This window comes from Rhincodon typus, chromosome 11, assembly GCF_021869965.1.
Source record: "Rhincodon typus isolate 14 chromosome 11, sRhiTyp1.1, whole genome shotgun sequence".
Taxonomy (NCBI): domain Eukaryota; kingdom Metazoa; phylum Chordata; class Chondrichthyes; order Orectolobiformes; family Rhincodontidae; genus Rhincodon; species Rhincodon typus.
The window spans coordinates 73589362-73611082 of NC_063342.1; the positions used below are offsets into that span (position 1 = coordinate 73589362).

At 45.1% G+C, this 21721-nt stretch overlaps 1 protein-coding gene across 1 annotated transcript in view; it reads left to right on the forward strand.

Moving 5' to 3' along the window:
• Positions 1 to 21721, forward strand: part of phex (phosphate regulating endopeptidase homolog, X-linked) — a 67842-nt gene that overhangs the window by 18301 nt on the left and 27820 nt on the right. The window contains exons 4-10 of the mRNA XM_048603339.1: positions 5112 to 5198; positions 6946 to 7172; positions 9627 to 9695; positions 10929 to 11045; positions 14208 to 14291; positions 21200 to 21345; positions 21487 to 21580. Of these exons, the coding sequence (XP_048459296.1) occupies positions 5112 to 5198; positions 6946 to 7172; positions 9627 to 9695; positions 10929 to 11045; positions 14208 to 14291; positions 21200 to 21345; positions 21487 to 21580 (824 nt within the window). The remainder of the gene's footprint in view (positions 1 to 5111; positions 5199 to 6945; positions 7173 to 9626; positions 9696 to 10928; positions 11046 to 14207; positions 14292 to 21199; positions 21346 to 21486; positions 21581 to 21721) is intronic.

A 21721-nucleotide genomic window follows, 5' to 3' on the forward strand; every position in this document is an offset into this window, starting at 1 on the left:
CCAAGACGTTACCATTAAGTGTACAAGTCCTGCTCTGAGTTGCATTTTTAAAATGCAGCACCCCCCATTTATCTAATTTAAACTCCATCTACCACTCCTTGGCCCATCTAATCAATGACCTGTTGTACTCTGAGGTAACCTTCTTCGCTGTCCACAACACCCCCAATTTTGGTGTCATCTGCAAACTTACTAACCATACCTCCTATGTTCACATCCAAATCATTTATATAAATGATGAAAAGCAGTGGACCCAGCACTGATCCTTGCGGCACACCTCTGGTCACAGGCCTCCAGTCTGAAAAGCAACCCTCCTCCATCACACTCTGTCTCCTACCTTTGAACCAGTTCTGCATCCAAATGGGTAGTTCTCCCTGTATCCTGTGTGATCTAACCTCGCTAACCAGTCTGCCAGGAGGAACCCTATAGATCATGTCCATCGCTCTACCCTCATCAATCCTCTTTGTTACTTCTTCAAAAAACTCAGTCAAGTTAGTGAGACATAATTTCCCACACACAAAGCCATGTTGACTGCCCTTTCCAAATACATGTAACTCCTTTCCCTCAGGATTCCCTCCAACAATGTGCCCACCACTGATGTCAGGCTCACTGGTTTTACAGTTCCATGGCTTTTCCTTAACACCTTTCTTAAATAATGGCATAACATTAGCCACCCTCCAGTCTTCCAACATCTCACCTGTGGCTATCGATGATACAAATATCACAGCCTGGGGCCCAGCAATCTCTTCCCTTGCTTCCTGCAGAGTTCTAGGATACACCTGGTCAGGTCCTGCAGATTTATCCACCTTTATGCGTTTTAAGACGTCCAGCACCTCTTCCTCTGTAATATGGACATTTTTCAAGATATTGCTATTTATTTCACCATGTTCTCTATCTTCCATATCCTTCTCACAGTAAACACCGATGCAAAATATTTGTTTAGTGTTTTCCCCCATCTCCTGTGGTTCCATACATAGGTGGCCTTGCTGATCTTGGCTGATTATTCAACTCAGTCCCCTCTTTTGGCTTTTACCTTCGATTCCTTTAGCCCTAAGAACTACATCTAACTCCTTCTTGAAAACATTCATTGTTTCAGCCTCAATGGCTTTCCGTGGTGAAGAATTCCACAGGCTCCCCACTCTCTGGGTGAAGAAATTTCTCCTTATCTCCGTCCTCAATGGCGTACTCTGTATCCTTAGACTGTGACCCCTGGTTCTGGACTCCCTGATCATCGGGAATATTCTTTCTGTGATTACCCTGTCTAGTTCTTTTGGAATTTTATAGGTTTCTGTGAGAAAGCCCCCTTCATTCTTCTAAACTCCAGTGAATATAGTCCTAAACGACCCAGTCTGTCTTCATACATCAGTCCCAACATCGTACGAATCAGTCTGGTAAACCTTTGTTGCACTTCCTCCATCTCCACAACATCCTTCCTCAGGTGTGGTCTCAACAGTTGTCGCAAAACATCCCTGCCCCTGTACTCAAAGCTTCTCACTATGAAAGCCAATGTACCATTTACCTGCTTCAAAACCTGCTGCATCTACGTACTTACTTTCAGTGAATAGCATACAAGGACACCCAGGTCTCATTACATCTTCCCTTTTCCCAATCTATCCCCATTCGGATAATAATCTGCCTTCTGATTTTAACTACCAAAGTGGATTACCTCACATTTATCCACATTATACTGCACCTGCGTTGTGTCTACCCACTCACTTAACTTGTCCTCGAGTTTTGGATTTGTGGGTGGGAACACAGGCTGGAGATAATGCCCCTCAGCCTGAGAGTTCACCTTGAAAATGTGTGTCAGAGAGATGCAACATCGGAAGATCCAGCGAGGTGGGAGGGGGGAGGGGGTAGGGGGTGGGGAGAAAAAAAGAGGCTGAATTGACGCCCAATCTCCTGGCTGAACCCGCAAGCCCAGTAGCTCAGAGTTCAGCCACGTCGCAGAGAGAACGTGACTGTTCCTCTTGCAAAACCCAAACTCATCCCGCTGCTCCATGCTGTCCCAGTACACCTGACTCAATTCCCAACTCATCCCAAAGCTCCAGTCTCTCTCCATGGGCCTGTATCAGGCCCCACGTTAGTTTCACCGTCCCACTCTCTGTCCCCATATCCCTGTATCAGATCACGTGAAAAACATGCTTTAACCGAGGGAGTCTGTGACAATCTGGAATAAATCACACACAACAGATTGTCCTCGTCTTTAAACCATGTGTAGCCGAGGAAATAGATAACGGCTGGAATGAATGTCCCACGGCCTCATTCAATGTTCTGCAAGACCCTCAGTTGGGGGAAGGTGGGGTGTTGGTGGTGGTGGTCTGGTTTAGTGAGGAGGATAGGGTGGGTCTACCCTGCAACCTGGCCCTATCTTCTTGGCAATGGTTGCATGGTAAACTTGAAGCAAAACCTCCTTTTGGAATGACGGATGGTGGCAAACACAGTAATAATGAAAGCGGGCTTGGTTTTATAATGCAGTCTTGCAGATACGTTTTTAATGTTTTCCATATTTAACGCAGAGGGGAACACAGGGCATGGGATGGACGACCCAACTTTGAAATCGAGTTTCCACACATTGCAACATGTCGGCCCTTTTCCACTGTTAATCCTAAACCCATGGCCCCAGAACTATGTAGCTGGGGGCATCGAGACATTAAGAAATAGGAACAGGCATAGGCCATTCAGCTCTCTTGGGCATGCTCCATCGTTGAATAGAATCACAGTTGATCTGGCTTTCCTCACATCCACTTTCCTGCCTTTTCCCTGTAACCCTTGATTCCCTGACTGATCAAGAATTTATCTACCTCAGCCTTAATACTCAATGATTCTTGTCCCCACCGCTCTCTGTGGCAAGGAGTTCCAATGACTCTCAACCCTCTGAGAGAAGAAATTTCTTCTTATCTCAGTCTGAAATTGGTGCTCCTTTATTCTGAGACTATGCCCTCTGATCCTAGGCTCTCCCATGAGGGGAAACATCCTCTCAGCATTTACCCTGTCAAGCCCCTTAAGAATCTGATATGTTTCAATGAGATCACCTCTCATTTTTCTAAACTCCAGAGATTACAGTCCCAACTTGTTTAGGCTTTGCTCATAAAATAATCCCTCCATACCAGGGATCATTCTGGTGAACCTTCTCTCAACTGCCTCCAATGAAATGGTATCTTTCCTTAAATAAGGTGAACAAAACTGCTCTGTGCTCCAGATGTGGTCTCACCAGCACCTTGTACAGTTGCAGTCAGACTTCCCTACTCTTTTACTCCAAACCCCTTGAAATAAGGGCCAACATTCTATTAGCCTTCCTGATTATCTGCTGCCTCTGTGTGCTAGCTTTCTGTGTTTTGTGCACAAATACCCCCAAGTGTCTTTGTGTTGCAGCTTTCTGCTGTTTCTCTCCATTTTGATAATATTTTCTTCTTTTGTTCTCCCTTCTTAAATGTGCAACTTTACATTTTCCCTTATTTTACTCCATTTTCCAGCTGTTTTCCCATTTACTTAGCTTATCAATATCTCTGTTTGTATCCCTGTCACAACCTGCCTTTCCACCTATGTTTGTTTTGTCAGCAAATCTGGCAACAGTACATTCACTTCCTTCCTCCAAGTCCTTAATATATATTGTAAACAGTTGTAGTCCCAGCACTGATCCCTGTGGAACCTCACTGGTCACAGGTCGTCAACTGAAAATGAACTCCTTATTCCCACTCACTGATTCCTGCTCATTAGCCAATTCTCTTTCATGCCAATATGCTCCCTCCAACACTGTGGGCTCTTACCTTATGACTTAACCTTTTGTGAGGTACCTTGCTGAACATCTTCCAGAAGTCCAAATGCAACACATCTACTGGTTCCCTGCTATCCACTCTGGTCGATATTTCCTCAAAAATCTGTAATTAGTCAGAAATGAGTTACCTTTCATGAAACCATGCTGATCCTGCTCAAATAGATTATGATTTTCCAAATGTCCTGCTATTACTTCCTTAATAATTGATTCCAACTTCTTTCCAACAATAGCTGTTTGGCTAATCATCCTACAGTTACCTACTTTTTGCCTCTCTCCTTTTTTGAATAGGAATGTCACATTGGTAGTTTTCCAGTCTTCCAGTAATTCTCTGGAATTTAAGGATTTTCAGAAATTCACAATCAATACATCCACTGTCTCTGTAGCTACTACTTTTCAGATCCTAGAATGGAAGCCATCAGGACCAGGGGACTTATATTCCTGTAGCTCCATTTGTTGGCTAATACTACTTCTCTGGTGATGGTGAGATTTTTATTTCCTCCCCCACATTCCTTAGTACTAATGGACTATTCCAAGTATCATTCACAGTAAAGACTGATACAAACTATCTGTTCAATTCCCCTGTCATTTCCTTGTTTCCCATAGCCTGTCTCCCCAGATTCATTTTCTAAGGGGTCTATGTTAGCTTTGACCTCTCTCTTCCTTTTTATGTATTTAAAGAAGCTCTTATTGTCAGTTTTTATATTCCTCACTAGTTTGCTCTTGTAGTATTTTCTCTCTCTCTTTATTATCTGTTTAGTCCTCCTTTGCTGGATTCTGAATTTACCTCAGTCTTTGGGGCTATTACTCACTTTGGCCTCTTTATATGGTTTATCTTTCAACTTATTCCTCTCATTTACATCCCGCCTTTCTGAAAGGTCACATATTCTTGAATATTAAGTTTCCAATTTCCTTGTAACCATGTTTCTGTAATGGCTGTGAGATCGTATCCATTTATCTCCATTTGCACCTACGTGGACTGACATTCTCTCAGCTGGAACAAGAGAAGAACTGGACCAAGGCTTAGTGACTCTGGTTCCACGTCCCTGTCTTTCTCACCCCTTAAATGTCAGGAGGAGGCCATTCAGCCCTTGAGCCCATGGTGCCGTGTGATGAGGCTATGGCTGATCTAAGACTGAGCATCCTGCAGCAGATATGTGCTTCTCAGTGAGCCTCCGCCGTCCAGCAGTTCTGTAGCTGTTGTCAGGGCAGTGAGTGAGAAAAGAGGGTCTTTTCTATGTCAGCTGAGCCCAGGAAACCAGGGCAATTAAGGATATTAAGCAACCAGGATATTAAGCAACTTTTTATCCTTGTGAATGATCCGTCTCTCTTTCTGCAGAGCTGTTGGAAGCCCCAATTGATGAAGAAAAGGACGTTGAAGTGGTGCAGAAGACAAAGCTACTTTATCAGTCATGCATGAACGAGAGTGAGTACTTTCATTTTGATTTGATTTGATTTGTTATTGTCACATGTACTGAGATACAGTGAAAAGTATTGCCTTGCCTGCTATCCAGACAAGTCATACCTTAAATACGTTCACCAGGGTAATAGAACAGAATGCAGAATGTAGTGTTACAGCTGCGGAGAAGGTGCAGAGAAAGATCAACTCTAATATATGAGAGGTCCATTCAAAAGCCTCATAACAGCAGGGAAGAAGCTGTTCTTCAATCTGTTGCTATGTATTTACAAACTTTTATACCTTCTGCCTGATGGAAGAGGGTGGAAGAGTATAACTGGTGTGGTAGGCGTCTTTGATGATGTTGGCTGCTTTCCTGAGGCAGCAGGTAGTGTAGCAGGAGTCAATGGAAAGAAGGTTGGTTTGTGTGATGGACTGGGCAGCATTCACAACTCTCTGTAGTTTCTTGCAGTCTTACCAGGCTGTGATGCATCTGGATGGGATGCTTCCTATGGTGAATCTATAAAAGTTGGTAAGAGTCCTTGTGGACATGTCGAATTTCCTTAGCCTTCTGAGGGAGTGGAGGCGTTGGTGTGTTTTCTTGACTGTCGAGTCGATGTGGATGGACCAGGACAGATTGTTGGTGATCATCACTCCTAGGAACTTGAAGCTCTCTATCATCTCCAACTCAGCACCATTGATACAGTCCTGGCCAAGGTGTACAAATTAATGCAAATACCCAGAGAGAGTCTTGATGATACCAGTGTGTGGCTGTTTACTGTACTTATGTTAAATCCTCACATTGGATGCTTCAAGTGTTTATCAGTGTTGTGTTCAGATAGACACATTGTGACCTTGGTTTAATCTAAACGTCAACGAAATGAAGCATTTGGATGCTTAGTCTCTAAGGTTTTAGAGTAGATTTGTAGCTCGGGTTGTGGATGTTGTGGATGCTTAGTCTTTACTGGTCTATAGCGAAAGGGTAAATCACCCATGATACAACTGACAGATACACAGTAGGGAGATAGTGGTGTCATGGTAAATCAAATTGTATTTGTGATCCAGTGTATTATTCTGCGACATTGGTTCACATTCCAGCTGTGGAATTTAAACACACTGGATGCGTCTATGCTGGAAGAAGCCATTCTCGGTGATAGTGAGTAGCATCAATTGTTGTGAAGCTGCCTGGGAGGGAAATTGGCTATTTTCACCTGGTCTGGCCTACACTGACTCCAGGCCTCAGTGAGGTTAACTGCCCACTGACATGGCCCTGACAAACAGGCCACTCAGTCCAAGGGCAATTAAGGAAGGGCAACCAGTGTTGGCAACACCCACATCCCTATGATAGAATAAAGAAAAAAAATATCCCAGGCCTGTTCAAAGCCCGTTGGCACGGTGGCTCAGTGGTTAGTGCTGCTGCCTCATTGCGGTGGGGACCCAGGTTCGATTCCATGCACAAGAAACTATCTGTGTGGAATTTGCATGTTCTCCGGGGGCTGGGAGGGTTTGGAGGAGGGGGCTGGAGGAGGCTGTCGTATGTTGGAGGTGTGAGGGGAGGGATTGTTGGGTGTGGGGTGGGGCTCTGTGGGAATCAGGGAGTATGGGTGTGTGAGAAAGGGGTATGTATGGGGTGGGGGTGTGGTGTGGGGTGGATCCAGGTCTGATGTGCATCAGTCTTGCATGCGATCCCAATATCGCCGTCAGCGACCTTTTGCATGGGTGAGCTCAACCCCTCCTTCCCCACTGTCCACCTTTCTCTCTTTTGCTCTGTGGTTAGGCGCTATTGAGCTGGAGGATGCCAGACCTTTGCTGAAGTTTCTGAAGCAGCCATATTTACGCTGGCCAGTGCTGGAGGCCAACAATGGGCCTGAGGGAACGTGGAGAGAGGAGGACTTTAACCTACTGGAGATGTTAGCTTTCCTCCGTGGAAAATTCAGCAGCAATATCTTCATTCAATTCTTTGTTGCAACTGATGACAAAAACTCCAACGAGCACATCTTCAAGGTCAGTGAGTGCCAGTTTGTTTGTGTATTTTATGTCGATCTCATTTAACTCAGACTAGCGCTGAGGGGACACGTTGTAAATCTACAACCGTTTTACTTAGTGCTTTAAAATAGCTCTTCAGTTTTGAAATATTGCTCTAAAGCTTTGAATTTTTGGGTCTTTCTCTGAAAGTCTCTGTTTACGTTTCTCCCAGTGGCCTCTCCCAAGCTTAAGCAATCAAGCACAGCGAACATAGATCAATCAACAGACTAACAAAATCGAACACAGGTCAATTAAACCACTGAGCACAATAGCACCAGATGACAATAGTTACCAAAGAGAGAAATCTTGGATGGGATTGAAGGCTGGCTGAGGTGGGAGAAAAGGTTGTAGGGAATGGCTGTGACACTCTCGCACTCCTTCTCCCTCTCCCTCTCCCTCTCCCTCTCTCACTCTCCTCCTATCTCTCTCTCTCTGCCTGTCTCTCCAGGAAATGATCTTCAGTGCAAAATGCCTAGGAAACGGGGCACTTCAGCCCATGCCGTCTTCAAATTGTGGTGCCATGTTTAGACACCGGACTGGTGAATCATAGGGTCTCCCTTTTGTTGAAATAACCTTTGACTCTCGACTTCAGAATGAGGTGGAGTTGTGTTATTCTCGGCATTCTGGCCAATATTTATCCCACCACAGCTCCTGATGACAAATGGAAAGGGGTTGGGAATCATGTGTGAGCACCCAGCTCTGACAGTAACTTGTCCTGATACGCTTCGAGATGGCGGCGTAGGGATTAGACCTTGTTTAAAGTGTTCACTGTCGGTGTATCACTGATTCTAAATCCCTGTCTGAAGGTCTTACTAATTGATTTGATTTGATTTATTACTGTCACATGTACTTCAGTACAGTGAAATGTTTTGTTTTGTGTACAGTATAGGCAGATCATAACATACAAAGATCATAGGGTGATTAAACGACTAAGGAATACAAAGTTATAGCCGCAAAGAAAATGCACAAAAAGCAAGATCAACATTAGATTTGAAATTTGAAAAGTCCATTCAGAAGTCTGGTAACAATGGGGAGGAAACTTTTTTTGAACCTCTTGAATGTGTGTTTAAACTTTTGTATCTTCTGCCTGATGGAGGAGGTTGGAAGAAATGATAACCAGGCTGGGAGGAATCATTGATGATGTTGGCTGCCTTCCTGAGGCAGCGAGAAATGTAGATTGGACTGGGCTGTGTTCACAACTCTCTGTAATTTCTATGGTCTTGGGAAGAGCAGTTGCCATACTAAGCTGTGACGCATCCAAAGAGGATGCTTTCTATGGTACATCTATAAAAATCGGCAAGAGTCTTTATGGACATGTTAAATTTCCTTAGCCTCCTGAGGAAGTAGAGCCATTGTTGTGTTTTCTTGACTGTTGCAACAATGTAGGTGGACCAGGACAGATTGTTGGTGATCGTCACTCCCAGGAACCTGACACTCTTGACCATCTCCACCTCAACACCATTGATATAGACAGGGCGTGGATTGACCTGCATAGATATTGAAATGAATGTTAAGGTCCTCCTTAGGCTAGATCCAATGAGTTAAGGTTTTATGCAGAGAGCTTCTACACAGCTCGGATACCTCAATTGGTGCGTAATGGGACTGTCAATCCCTTTTGCGAGTCCCACATTGGGTAATGATGTTTTTCTTAAGTTTTTTAATCAGAACTTTTAATGTTCATTATCACAATGCCCTTAAAGTAAATATGACAATTACTTCTCCACATTAGGCACTGAGAATCTTATTTTCTGATTATTTATTTAAATCATTTACTGAATTGTCGGAAGCCTGTTTTACATTTACTAAAAGAGGGGCTAGACTCAAGAATCTGCAATTGGATAAAGACTACACAGATTTAAAAATAGGTAATGAGAATTTTATTGTTAGTCTGTGTAATTCCAAATTGTTTGCTTTATTCCTGCCAGGTAATGTTCTGACATTGACTGTTCTGAGACTGTAACTCAACATGCCCAGGAAGTGTTCCTCCTAATAAACAGTCAATTTATACAGAATCATTAGCATTGAGTGTCAGATTATGTTGTTTTTATTCTATCACCATTTGATTATTGCTGTAGACAGATGCATGCCCTCAAAGTTTTTTTGTTTCTGCACACATCAGGTTTACACTGCAAGAATACCAAATTTCAAAGGGAATTTGTTCAGCGTAAATGAAGGGTGTGGATTGGTTGGCAAGTTGACATCACTGTTTGTGGGACTTCTTAAATCGTCCGTTTCGAATCAGAGCCCAGTGTGTTACTAATGAAATGGCAACACCCAATACCTTCAGTCCTATGGAAGTAAATGAACAACATTTAAAATGCTGCAATTATTTTGTAGATGCAAAACGTCAGAGAGTCCTCTAACAACCAGTGGTGTGTTTGACCAGAGATGGGTCTGAGTCTGATATTATTCATTGTCTCTATTTACAAACAGCTGGACCAAGCATCGGTGTTTCTACCGTCTGAGGAAGACTATCTGACTAACAGCACTGAGGCAGAAAAGGTGAGTCTCTTTTCATTGCTGCTGGGATACAGAGATTAATTGATGTTGTGTCTTAAGTCAATTAAGGGAGTATTGTAACTGCTTGTAATTTAATGAGAAGATGACAAAAGGCAACATTTGAAATGTGCACGCCACACAAATGTCAGGCAATAACTATCACCAATGAGAGACAATCTAACCACCGCCCCTTGACATTCCATGGTGTTACCATCACTGAATCACCTACTGTCAACATCCTGGGTGTCATCATTGACCAGAAACTAAACTGGACTCACCACATAAACACAGTGGCTACAAGAGCAGGCCAGAAGCTGGGAATACTGTGGCAAGTAACTCATCTCCTGACTCCTCAAAGCCTGTCCACCATCTACAAGGCACAAGTCAGGAGTGTGATGGAATACTCCCCACTTCCCTGGATGGATACAGCCCCAACAACACTCAACACCATCCAGGACAAAGCAGCCGCTTGATTGGCACCACATCCACAAGCATCCACTCCCTCCACCACCGACGCTCAGTAGCAGCAGTGTGTACTATCCACAAGATACACTGCAGAAATTCACCAAAAATCCTCAGACAGCACTTTCCAAACCCATGACCAATTCCATCTAGAAGGACAAGGGCAGCAGTTACATGGGAACACCACACCCTGCAAGTTCCCCTCCAAGCCACTCATCATCCCGACTTGGAAATATATTGCCGTTCCTTCATGGTCGCTGGGTCACAATCCTGGAATTCTCTCCCTAAGGGAACATTCACCTGAAGGCCAGCAGTTCAAAGGTGGCTTTGGGGAGTCAGGAGACAAGTTACTTGCTGCGGTATTCCTTCATTGTGACCTGCTCTTGTAGCCATTGCTATTTTATACAACTTCTTGAGGTTTTATTTCACTCATGTGAAAGTCAGAATGTAAGGTGTGCCTTAGAGAGGGAGGGAGAGATTAAGAGTGTTAGGGAGGAAACTGAAGCTAAGATGTTGAAGGCTTGGCCAACTATGTTGGAGGTAGAATGCGTGTTCAGGGGGCTGACGGAGATTATAGAGAAAGGAAGGAGGTGTTGGAAATATTTCCGTCGTGTTGGGTCTGCAGCACCTCCTAACGTGAACCTGGCTATGGCAAAATTGGAGAATGAACCCAGAATCTTTATAATCAGTTGCTGTTCGTAGCCGGAAATGTTCGAGACAATGTAGATGGTCTGGCGCCTGGAAACTGTTCTGTCTGACACTCTCTCTTTTCAGTCTCGGCGTGCCCTGCTGCAGCTGATGATTGATATCGCAGTCCTCCTCGGAGCTAATAGAACCACAGCTCAGATTGACATGCAATCCGTCCTGGAGTTTGAGACCAAGGTCGCAAAGGTCAGTGTGACAGCCAAGCAACAAAACAGAGCGAACGCCACAGTTATCAGAAACATGTTACGCCTTTTCTAAAACCAAACAAAATAGTTGTGAGGTGAGGAGCGTAGGATAAGGGGATGTATGTTACGAATCGCCTGGTAGTACAGACCAGAGTATGGCTGGAGGATGTTTGTCAAAGCCTTTCATTTTTCACTCATCAGGACCATTGGCAAGAATGCCAAAGTAAAAAGAAATCAACGTTCAAAGTGCATGAGAGAGTGCTGATTGGTTGGCAGCTGGACTCGGATTGGTAGTATCATTTCTATGGAAAATGCCACAACCAGCCAACACCTCCTTTGCAAACCGTGTGAAACGATGTGTTCCGGTTACCTTGGTATTTCTTGCAAATTGTCCTGATGAGCACGCGATGAAACATTTCAACAAAAAATACGTAAACAGTGAGATGTAATGAAACGGGTAGAGTCAGAGACTTTGGAGGTGGATGGGTGGCGAGGGGGTGATGTAGTGTCAAGGGTTAATTTGAAAATAGATCGTTTACATCATTGAGACATGTCATAGGCTCACATGACCACTAGGAAATGGTTCTTTCGAAGGGTCTGGTGGCAGAGGTGAGATCTTTATCGGGAGATAACTTTACTGTGTTTAAATAAAAAAGGTAATATTTGACCCAACTTCATCAGATTCCAGTAATATTTACCACTCTGTCTCCTGGACCCAGCCACAGGGTATGAAATAGGAATGTAGTTAGTACATTGCACACTTCACGCAACATCATGGCTGTACATTCTTGGTTTTGTTGTGCTAATAGAGGACCGTTATAGAGTCGGCTGAGATAAGGAAGGTATTAAAGTGTCTCTTAATGGGTCTACCACTTAACACCAGGTGCTACCAGGGAGAGCAAGATCATGTGGCAATATGTTGCTTCTTGTGATGGTGTACACTATCTCATTAATATATTTAACACCGTCAGAAGTAGCCCAGTATACAATATCTCCCTCCAGGTCTCAGATTCTAATCCATAATCTTTACAATACCCTCAGCACATTTTGAGGCCTATTTCAGTGAAAGGGTGAGAATGGCAGGCGGTGTGTTAATAAGATTTGCAAGTGTGGATTTAGTTGGATTATTTTGCTTTTATTTTCTTTTTACATTGGTTTGAATCAGTCAGAAGGCTCTAAAACAGGTTGAGCATATGAGAGCTCCAATGAGGCACAAATTACACAGAGCAGTGACTGGAGGCTCCTCACACCAACTTCCACTGAAGGTGTGGAGTGTGTTGGCCCACACAGGTCCAGGTTTCAGGATGAGAGGGCCACATCAATTCACGGTCACTATAGATCCTGCTGGGAGAGGTCCCCACCTGCCCGAGCTACACTCCCACTTTCAGCTGATGCTGTTCTGCTGAGCTGGCTAAACTCCTGCCCTTGGTTTTACTGACCTTCTTATTCAGACCAAGGGAGGGGGTGCACTGCCAAATGCAGATATGTGATGACACCCCTCTCTATAGTATAATTCTTATCCCCACACTTGCCCTGACTGATGAAGGTAAGCATGCCATATGCCTTCTTGACCTCTTTATCCACTTGTGTTGCCAATTTCAGGGGACTGTGGACCTATCTGCCTCGATTCCTCTGCTTCTAAGGGTTTTGCCATTTACTGTATACTTCCCTCCAGCATGGGACCTTCCGAAAGTGCATCACCTCTCATTTGTCCAGATTAAATTCCATCTGCCATTTCTCCGCCCAAGTCTCCAGCCTCTCTATATCCTGCTGTATCCTCTGGCAATCCTTCTCACTATCCACAGCTCCCCCAGAATCATAGAATCCCAACAGTGCAGAAAGAGGCCATTTGGCCCATTAAGGAAGCGCCCACCCTGACACCCCGTCCTATCCCTGTAACCCCGCATTTACCGTGTCCAAACCACTTAGCCTGCACATACGCTACAGAGCAATTTAGCATGGCCAATCCACCTAACCTGTACATCTTTGGACTGTGGGAGGAAACCAGAGCACCCGGAGGAAACCCACACACGGGGAGAATGTGCAAACTCCACACAGTCGTCCAAGGCTGGAATTGAACCTGGGTCCCTGGTGCTGAGAGGCCACTATGCCTCTACTAACCAGGCCCACCTACATTCTCCTCCAAATCATTTATATATATATTACAAACAACAGAAGTCCCAGGACTGATCCCTACGAAACACCACTAGCCACAAACCCCAGTCTGAAAAACACCCTTCCCCTGCTACTCTCTGTCTTCTGTGACCAAGTCAGTTCTGCTTCCAACTTACCAGCTCACTGTGGTTCCCATGTGGCTTCACCTTTTGTATCAGCCTGTCATGAGAGACCTTGTCAAAGTTCTCTTGCTAAAGTCCGTGTAGACAATATTGACCATCCTGCCGTCATCAATAATCTTTGTCACTTCCTCAAAAAACACAAACATCGAGTCTGTGAGACATGGCCTTCCCCACACAAAGCCATGCTGCCTATCGCTAATGAGTTCATATTTTCCAAATGTAAGAAAATCCTGTCCCTAACAATCTTCCTCAGTAATTTCCCTACCACTGATGGAAGGCTCACTGGCCTGCAATTTCCCGGATTATCCCTGTTGCCCTTTTTAGACAAAGGAACAACGTTGGCTATTCTGTCGTCCTCTGGGAACTCTCCTGTGACGAAAGATTTTGTACAAGAAATTTCCTCATCAATATCCTCACCTGCCTCCCTCAGCATTTTGCGATAGGTCCCTTCAGGTCCCGGGCACTTGTCTACCTCAATGCTTTTCAAAACACCCAACACTCCTCCTTTTCTGTATTTACATGCCCTAGAATATCAACCTGACCCGGTCTAGACTCACCACCTGAGGTTCCTGAACCTTGCTGTCCTTATCCTTCACTTTCACAGGAACATACTGGTGGGGGCATGGGGGGTCGGTGGGGAGGATAAAGCTTGTTCACATCACACAAAGAATTTGGAGCATTTCCTGGATTGTAACACTAAGATCTCTGACTGTACCTCAAAAGTGCTCAGCACAATTCTGAGAAAGGAAAACACCTTAACAGGCCAACTATAGTCAGTACTTACACAAAACGTTAGTGAGAACATTGTATTGATCATGCGATGTCTCAACAGTTAGTTACAATTCCATACAATTTGCTCTTTGCAGATTCTGATTCCACACAGTAACAGGACCAGTGAGGCTCTCTACAATAAACTTAGTGTGCTCAAGTTACAAGAAACCGTCCCACAGGTATGTGACCGTTTCAGTGCATGATCCATTGCTAATGTGTGGATACTCTATCACATTGCAATGATATTTACGTGAGGAAGAAGGTTCAAATGTGTCTCCCATCGTTTCCCACACTGTTCAGTTTATCATAATACCATCCCTGACTGATGTAGTAAGTAATCCTGTGGTCCATGGACATGCAGTGAACCCCCCAGCTACAGCCCAGTGACTGCCTTGTTGCCTGTTGGTTTGATTTGCACCAAGAAGTTGGACTCCAAGCCCTGATGCCAAGGGAGTTCCCAGCTTCCCACCCTGTCCCGGGTCAGGAATGGGATGCTACTTTCGGAGGACTAATACCTGATTGGCCCACCAAGTGGATTCAGGGCCCAATCGGGAGTAGCCCAGAGGTGGGAGATGGATAGGCCAGGCCTTCTGTAGAAGTTGGCAGCAGCAATGAATTAGCCTGAGGGTATGCCACAGGAAGTAGGAGATAGATAAACAGTAATGCTGTAACAAAGAATCTAGAGGTTAACTCTCTGGGGCCTACTGGTTCGAATCCCACTAAAACAGCTGGTGCAAATTAAATTTAGTTAATAAATCTGGATCTAAAAAGTAGTTTGTGATGTGATCATGACACTAATATCCTTTAGGGAAAGAAACTGCCGTCCTTACCCGGTCTGGCCTACATGTGACTCCAGACGCACAGCAATGTGGTTGACTCTTAGCTGCCCTCTGAAATGGCCTAGCAAGACACTCAATTCAAGGGTAATTAGGGACAGACAGTAAATGTTGGCCTTGCCAGTTGTTATGTGCGAGTATAAGGGTCTGAAAGGGTTAATTTAAAGGGTGTATTAAGTGCCACCCAACATAATGATGTCACTCAAACTTGGACAGGGGAACAACTGTGGTTCTGAAGGTGGAAGACCCAGTGCCGAGATCTCCCTGATAGTCTCAATGACAAGGTCTATCATAGCAATGGATTTGCAATTGTGTGGTTGACTACATCTTGTTTAAAGCAAGAGCTACTTCTTGTTAGATGGCCAAATAATTCTTCCCATCCCACTCGGCTGAGCACATCCTCTCGATCCTTACCAAGGCAGAGGATGGCAGGAGCAAACTTACAGGATGGCTCTTGTTACCATGCTGAGCTATACTGAGGATCCAGCATATAACACGGGCAGTGCCCACGACTCATGAAAGAATAAAGAGAAAGATCGGTCTCTGAACTCTAACTCTGCTTACAGGCACATGATCGAGTAGACCGAGCAACTAGAATTCTCAATGAGATGCCCACCGCCCTCACACATGGGGTGCAAGTGCCAAAAGGGGCATCACTATCACCCCCTGCTGCTTAAGGTTCCATCACTACGCTCAGAACTACGCGCGGCTCACAGTGACCATTGGTGAAGCAGTTAATGTGTACAATCACACCATGATGGCTAAAATGTTGGAATCTATATCCGTGGCACCATTTCCTTCTTGCATCTGGCAGTGCAATCCAGAGCCTTACTACTTGCTGTGTGAAAAAGTTTATCCTCCCATCACCCATGCTTCATTTACACATCGCTTTCAAATCTGTGCACTCTCACTCTGTTTTCTTTTCCAAGCAGGAGCAGCTTCCCCATTATTGACTTACTCTATCCAGGCCAGCTCGTGGTTTTGAAAAGGTCTATCAGATCTCCTCTCATGTGCTTTCCCTCCAAAGAAACCAACCCCGAATTCTCCAATCTATCCTCATCACTGAAGTATCTCATCTCTGTAACCATTCTTCGAATCAAAGATCAGTACAGCATAGGAACAGGCCCTTCGGCCCACTATGTCTGTGTTGATCATGATGCCATTCTAAACGAATCCCATCTGTCTGCACATGGTCCATACCCCTCTATGCCCTGTCTTTTTTTTATTCACTCATGGGATATGGTTGGCACCAGCTGGGCCAGCATTCATTAATTACTTACCTTGGAGAAGGTGATGGTGAACTGCCTTCTTGAACCACTGCAGTCCACCTGCTGTGGGTTGACCCACAATGCCCTTGGGGAGGGAATTCCAGGATTTTGACCCAGGGACAGTGAAGGAACAGTGATATATTTCCAAGTCAGGATGGTGAGTGGCTCGGAGGGGAATTTGCAGGTGGTGGTGTTCCCATGTAACTGCTGCCCTTGTCCTTCTAGATGGAAGTGTCGTGGGTTTGGAGGGTACTGTCTGAGGGTCTTTGGTGAATTTCTGCAGTGCATCTTGTAGATAGTACACATTGCTGCTACTGAGTGTCAGTGGTGGAGGGAGTGGATGCTTGTGGATGTGGTACCAGTCAAGCGGGTTGCTTTGTCCTGGATGGTGTCAAGCTTCTTGAGTGTTGTTGGAGCTGCACTCATCCAGGCAAGTGGGGAGTATTCCATCACATTCCTGACTTGTGCCTTGCAGATGGTGGACAGGCTTTGGGGAGTCAGGAGGTGAGTTACTTGCCACAGTATTCCCAGCTTCTGGCCTGCTCTTGTAGCCACGGTGTTTATGTGGTGAGTCCAGTTTAGTTTCTGGTCAATGATAACCCCTAGGATGTTGATAGTGGGGGATTCAGCGATAGTAACAGCACTGAATGTCAAAGGGTGATGGTTGGATTGTCTCTTATTGGTGATGGTGCAGGTTATGTGCACTTGTCAGCTTAAGCCTGGATATTGTCCAGATCTTGCTGCATTTGAACATGGACTGCTTCAGTATCTGAGGAGTCATGAATGGTGCTGAACATTGTGCAATCATCAGCGAATGTCCCCACCTCTGACCTTATGTCGGAGGGAAGCTCATTGATGAAGCAGCTGAAGATGGTTGGGCCAAGGACACTCCCCTGAGGAACTCCAGTAGGGATGTCCTGGAGCTGAGATGACTGACCTGCAACAACCACGACCATCTTCCTATGTGTCAGGTATGACTCCAACCACCTGAGAGTTTGCTCCCTGACACCCATTGATTCCAGTTTTGCCAGGGCTCCTCAATGCCACACTCGGTCAAATGCAGCTCTGACATCAAGGGCTGTCACTCTCACCGCACTCAGGAATTCAGCTCTTTTGTCCATGTTTGAACCAAGGCTGTAATGAGGTCAGGAGCTGAGTGGCCCTGGCACAACCCAAACTGGATGTCACTGAATAAAAACCAAAAGAACTGCAGATGCTGTAAATTAGAAACAAAAACAGAAGTTGCTGGAAAAGCTCAGCAGGTCTGGCAGCATCTGTGAAGAGAAATCAGAGTTAATGTTTCATGTCCAGTGACCCTTCCTCAGAACTGTCCTGAGGAAGGGTTACTGGACCTGAAATGTTAACTCTGATTTCTCTTCACAGATGCTGCCAGACCTGCTGAGCTTTTCCAGCAACTTCTGTTTTTGTTTCTGGGCGTCACTGAGCAGGTGCTGCTTGATAGCAATGTTGATGATGCTTTCCATCACTTTACTGATGATCGAGAGTAGACTGATAGGGCAGTATTTGGCCGAATTGGATTTCTCCTGCTTCTTATGTACAGGACATATCTGGGTAATATTCCACATTGTCGGGTAGATATCAGTGTTGTAAATGTACTGAAACAGCTTGGCTAGGGGAGCGGCAAGTTCTGCAGCACAAGTCTTCAGTTCCTTGTCAGAATGTTGTCAGAGCCCATAGCCTTTGCAGTATCCAGTACCTCCAACTATTTCATGATATCACGTGGAGTGAATTGAATTGGCTAAAGACTGATATCTGTGATGCTGGGGAGCACTGGAGGAGGCCGAGATGGATTATCCATTCGGCACTTCTGGCTGAAGATTGCTGCGAATGCTTCAGCCTTATCTTTTGCGCTGATGTGCTGGGCTCTTCCATCATTGAGGATGGGGATATTTGTGGAGCCTCCTCCTCTAGTGAGTTGTTTAATTGTCCACCATCATTCACGACTGAATGTGGCAGGACTGCAGAGCTTAGATCTGATCCCTTGGTTGTGGGATCACTTAGCTCTGTCTATCGCTTGCTGCTTTCACTGTTTGGCGTGCAAATAGTCCTGTTTGGTAGCTTCACCATCTTCAGGTATGCCTGGTGCTGCTTCTAGCATGCCCTCCTGCACTCTCCATTGAACCATGGTTGTTCCGCTGGCCTGATGGATACCCAGATGAGTTGCTAGAACTGTGTGAAGTCTGTCCCACTTAGCATGGTGATAATGCCACACAACACGTTGGAAGTTATTCTCAATGTGAAGGCTGGACAGATGTAATTGCAACTGGCAGATTAGTAAGGATGAGGTCAAGTATGTTTTTCCCTCTTGTTGGTTCCACAGTCTAGCAGCTGTGTCCTTTAGGACCTGACCAGCTCGATCAGTAGTACTGCTGCTGAGCCACTCTTGGTGGTGGACATTGAAATCCCCCACCCAGGGTACATTTTGTGCCCTCGCCATCCTCAGTGCTTTCTCTAAATGTTGTTCAACATTGAGGAGTACTGATTCATCAGCTGAGGGAGGACAGTATGTGGTAAGCAGCAGGAGGTTTCCTTGCCCATGTTTAACCTGATGCCCATGAGACTTATGCCGGTGGGACAGGACATATCCAGGGATGGTGACGGTGGTGTCTGGGACATTGTTTGTGAGGTATGATTCTGTGAGTATAGCTATGTCAGGCTGTTTCTTGACTAGTCTGTGAGACAGCTCTCAATTTTGGCACTAACCCCCAGATGTTAGTGAGGAGGACTTTGCAGAGTTGACAGGGCTGTTTCTGCCGTTGTCTTTTCTGGTGCCTAGGTCGATGCCAGGTGATCCGTCCAGTTTTATTTCTTTGAGACTTTGTAGCGATTGGTACAACTGAGTGGTTTGCTAGGCCGTTTCAGAGGGCAGTTGAGAGTCAACCACATTGCTGTGGGTCTGGAGTGACGTGTAGGCCAGACCAGATGAGGGTGGCAGATTTCCTTCCCTGAAGGACACTAGTGACCCATTTGCGTTTTTACAACAATTGACAACGGTTTCATGGTCGTCAGTAGATTTATTAATTCAGTGGTGTGGTAGAATTTGAACCTGGGTCCCCAGACCATTAGCTGAGTGTCTGGACTAACAGTCTAATGATAATACCATTGGGCCATTGCCTGTTCACAAGTCTGTCTAAATGCCTCTTAAATGTTGCTATCGTCTCTGCTTCTACCACTTCCCCTTGCAGCACGTTCCAGGCACCTCCCACCCTCTGTGTAAAACAAACCTTTCCTTACACATGTCCTTTAAACATTTCCCCCTTGCACTTTTAAATCAAGGTCCCCTAGTATTTGACATTTCCACTCCATCCATACTTCTCATAATTTTATATGTGTCTATTAGGTCGCCCCTCAGCCTCTGATACTCTAGCGAAAACAATCCAAGTTTGTCCAACCTCTCCTAATAGCTAATATACACCAATCCAGGCAACATCTGTTAAACCTCTCTTGCACCCTCGCTAATGCCACCATATCCTTCCTATAGTGTGAGGAGCAGAACTGCACACAATACTCCAATTGTGGCCTAACTAAACTTTTACACAGTTACAACATGACTTGTTCAACTTTTATACCTAATGCCCCAACAGATGAAGGGAAGTATGCTGTAAGTCTTATTTACCACCAATTCCACTTGTTTTGCCACTTTCAGGGAACTATGATTTGTACCCCTAAGGGTCCTGGCATTTACTGTATACTTTCCTCTTGCATTTTACCCCCCAAAATGCACTGCCTCACACTTGCCCTCATTAAACTCCATCTGCCATTTCTCTGCACAATATTTCAACTGGTCTGTATCCTGCTACATTCTTTGATAACCTTCCTCACTATCCACAACTCCACCAATTTTCATGTTGACTTCAAACTTTCCAATCAGACCACTTACATTTTCATCCACATCATTTACATAAATTACAAGCAACAGGAGTCCCAGCACTAATCCTTGTGGAAGACCAATGGTTACAGTCAGCAGTCAGAAAAACACCCCTCCACAACTACTCTCTGTCTTCTACGACCAAGCTAATTTTGTGTCCAACGTACCAACTCACCATGGAACCCATGTGACTTAATCTTCTAGACCTATCATGTGGGAACTTGTCAAATACTTTAGTAAAGTCCATGTAGACAATATTCACTGCCTTGCCTTCATCATTCACCTTTATCACTTCCTCAAAAAAAACTTAAATCAAGATTGTGAGACAAGATCTCCCCCGTAAAGCTGTGCTGACTTTCCCTCATAAGTCCATCCATCTCCAAATGTGAGTAAATCCTGTCTGTAGGAATCTTCTCCAATATTTTCCCTACCACTGATGTAAAGCTTGCTGGCCTATATGTCACATCTGCACTCTCTCTGTCCAATGTGTTCTCTTCTTTGCTATAATGGGGCACCCAGAACTGTACACAATACTCCAGCTGAGGTCTAACAAGTCTCTTGTACAAGTTCAACATTGCCTCCCTGCTTTTGTCCCTCTATGCCCCTGTTAATAAAGCCAAGGACACTGAATGCTTTATTCACTTCTGTCTTCAGCTGTCCCTCCACCTTTAGTGATCTGTGAACATAGACACGCAGGTCCATCAGCTCCTGTACCCCCTTTAGAATTATAGCCCCTCATATTTATTGCCCCCAACTTCCAGCCCCACTCCCAGTGTATAGACCCGTTCCCCCACCCCTAGTCCCAGTGTTCTGCTGCCTTTTCCCATCTCCCATTCCCAGTTGCGTACTTGTACTCCTCTAGGCACTTTGCTTGCTGCGAGATTCCCTGAAATCTCCAGGTTGTCAGCTGTCAGGTTGTTGGGTTTATTGGAGAGGACAGATAATGCCTGAGATTCCGGGCGTGTACAGAAACCATGTGGGCTGTGTAGAGCTCTCGCTTCCCTCTGGCAGCTCAGCTGCAGCTGCTGTATCTCATTCAGGTTACAATGTGCCAACATTGCAATCGCTGCTGATGAATGTTCTTGTGTTCTCAGTTTGATTGGCTGCGTTATATGAAGCTGGTCATCGATACCGATCTTTACCCCGAACTTTCACACATCAACATGTCAGAAGAGGTCATAGTATATGTGCCGCAATACTTCAAGGACTTGTTCCAGCTGCTAGACTCAGTGGATAACAGGTACAATTCCATAATGCGAGATTTACCAACTACTATTCCAGTTTGGGCTCCTCGGGTAATTATAGATGCGATTTTAGTGCCTTAGTTACACCCCAATCGTCCTGAATGAAATAATTATCTAATTCTATTGCCCCATCACAGAACAATTGCCAACTACGTTGTCTGGAGGATTGTGTACCGGAGGCTCACTAACCTCAGTCAACGCTTCCTGTCCCGCCGTCTGGAATTTCTAAAGGTAGGTGCAAAACACTGCAGGGAAGCAGGATGAGAGAGGGTGCTGTGGCTGGCTAAGGTCAGGGTATCACACATGATGTATCCCCCATTGTACCACACACAGGGTGTATCCCCCATTGTACCATACACACAGGGTGTATCC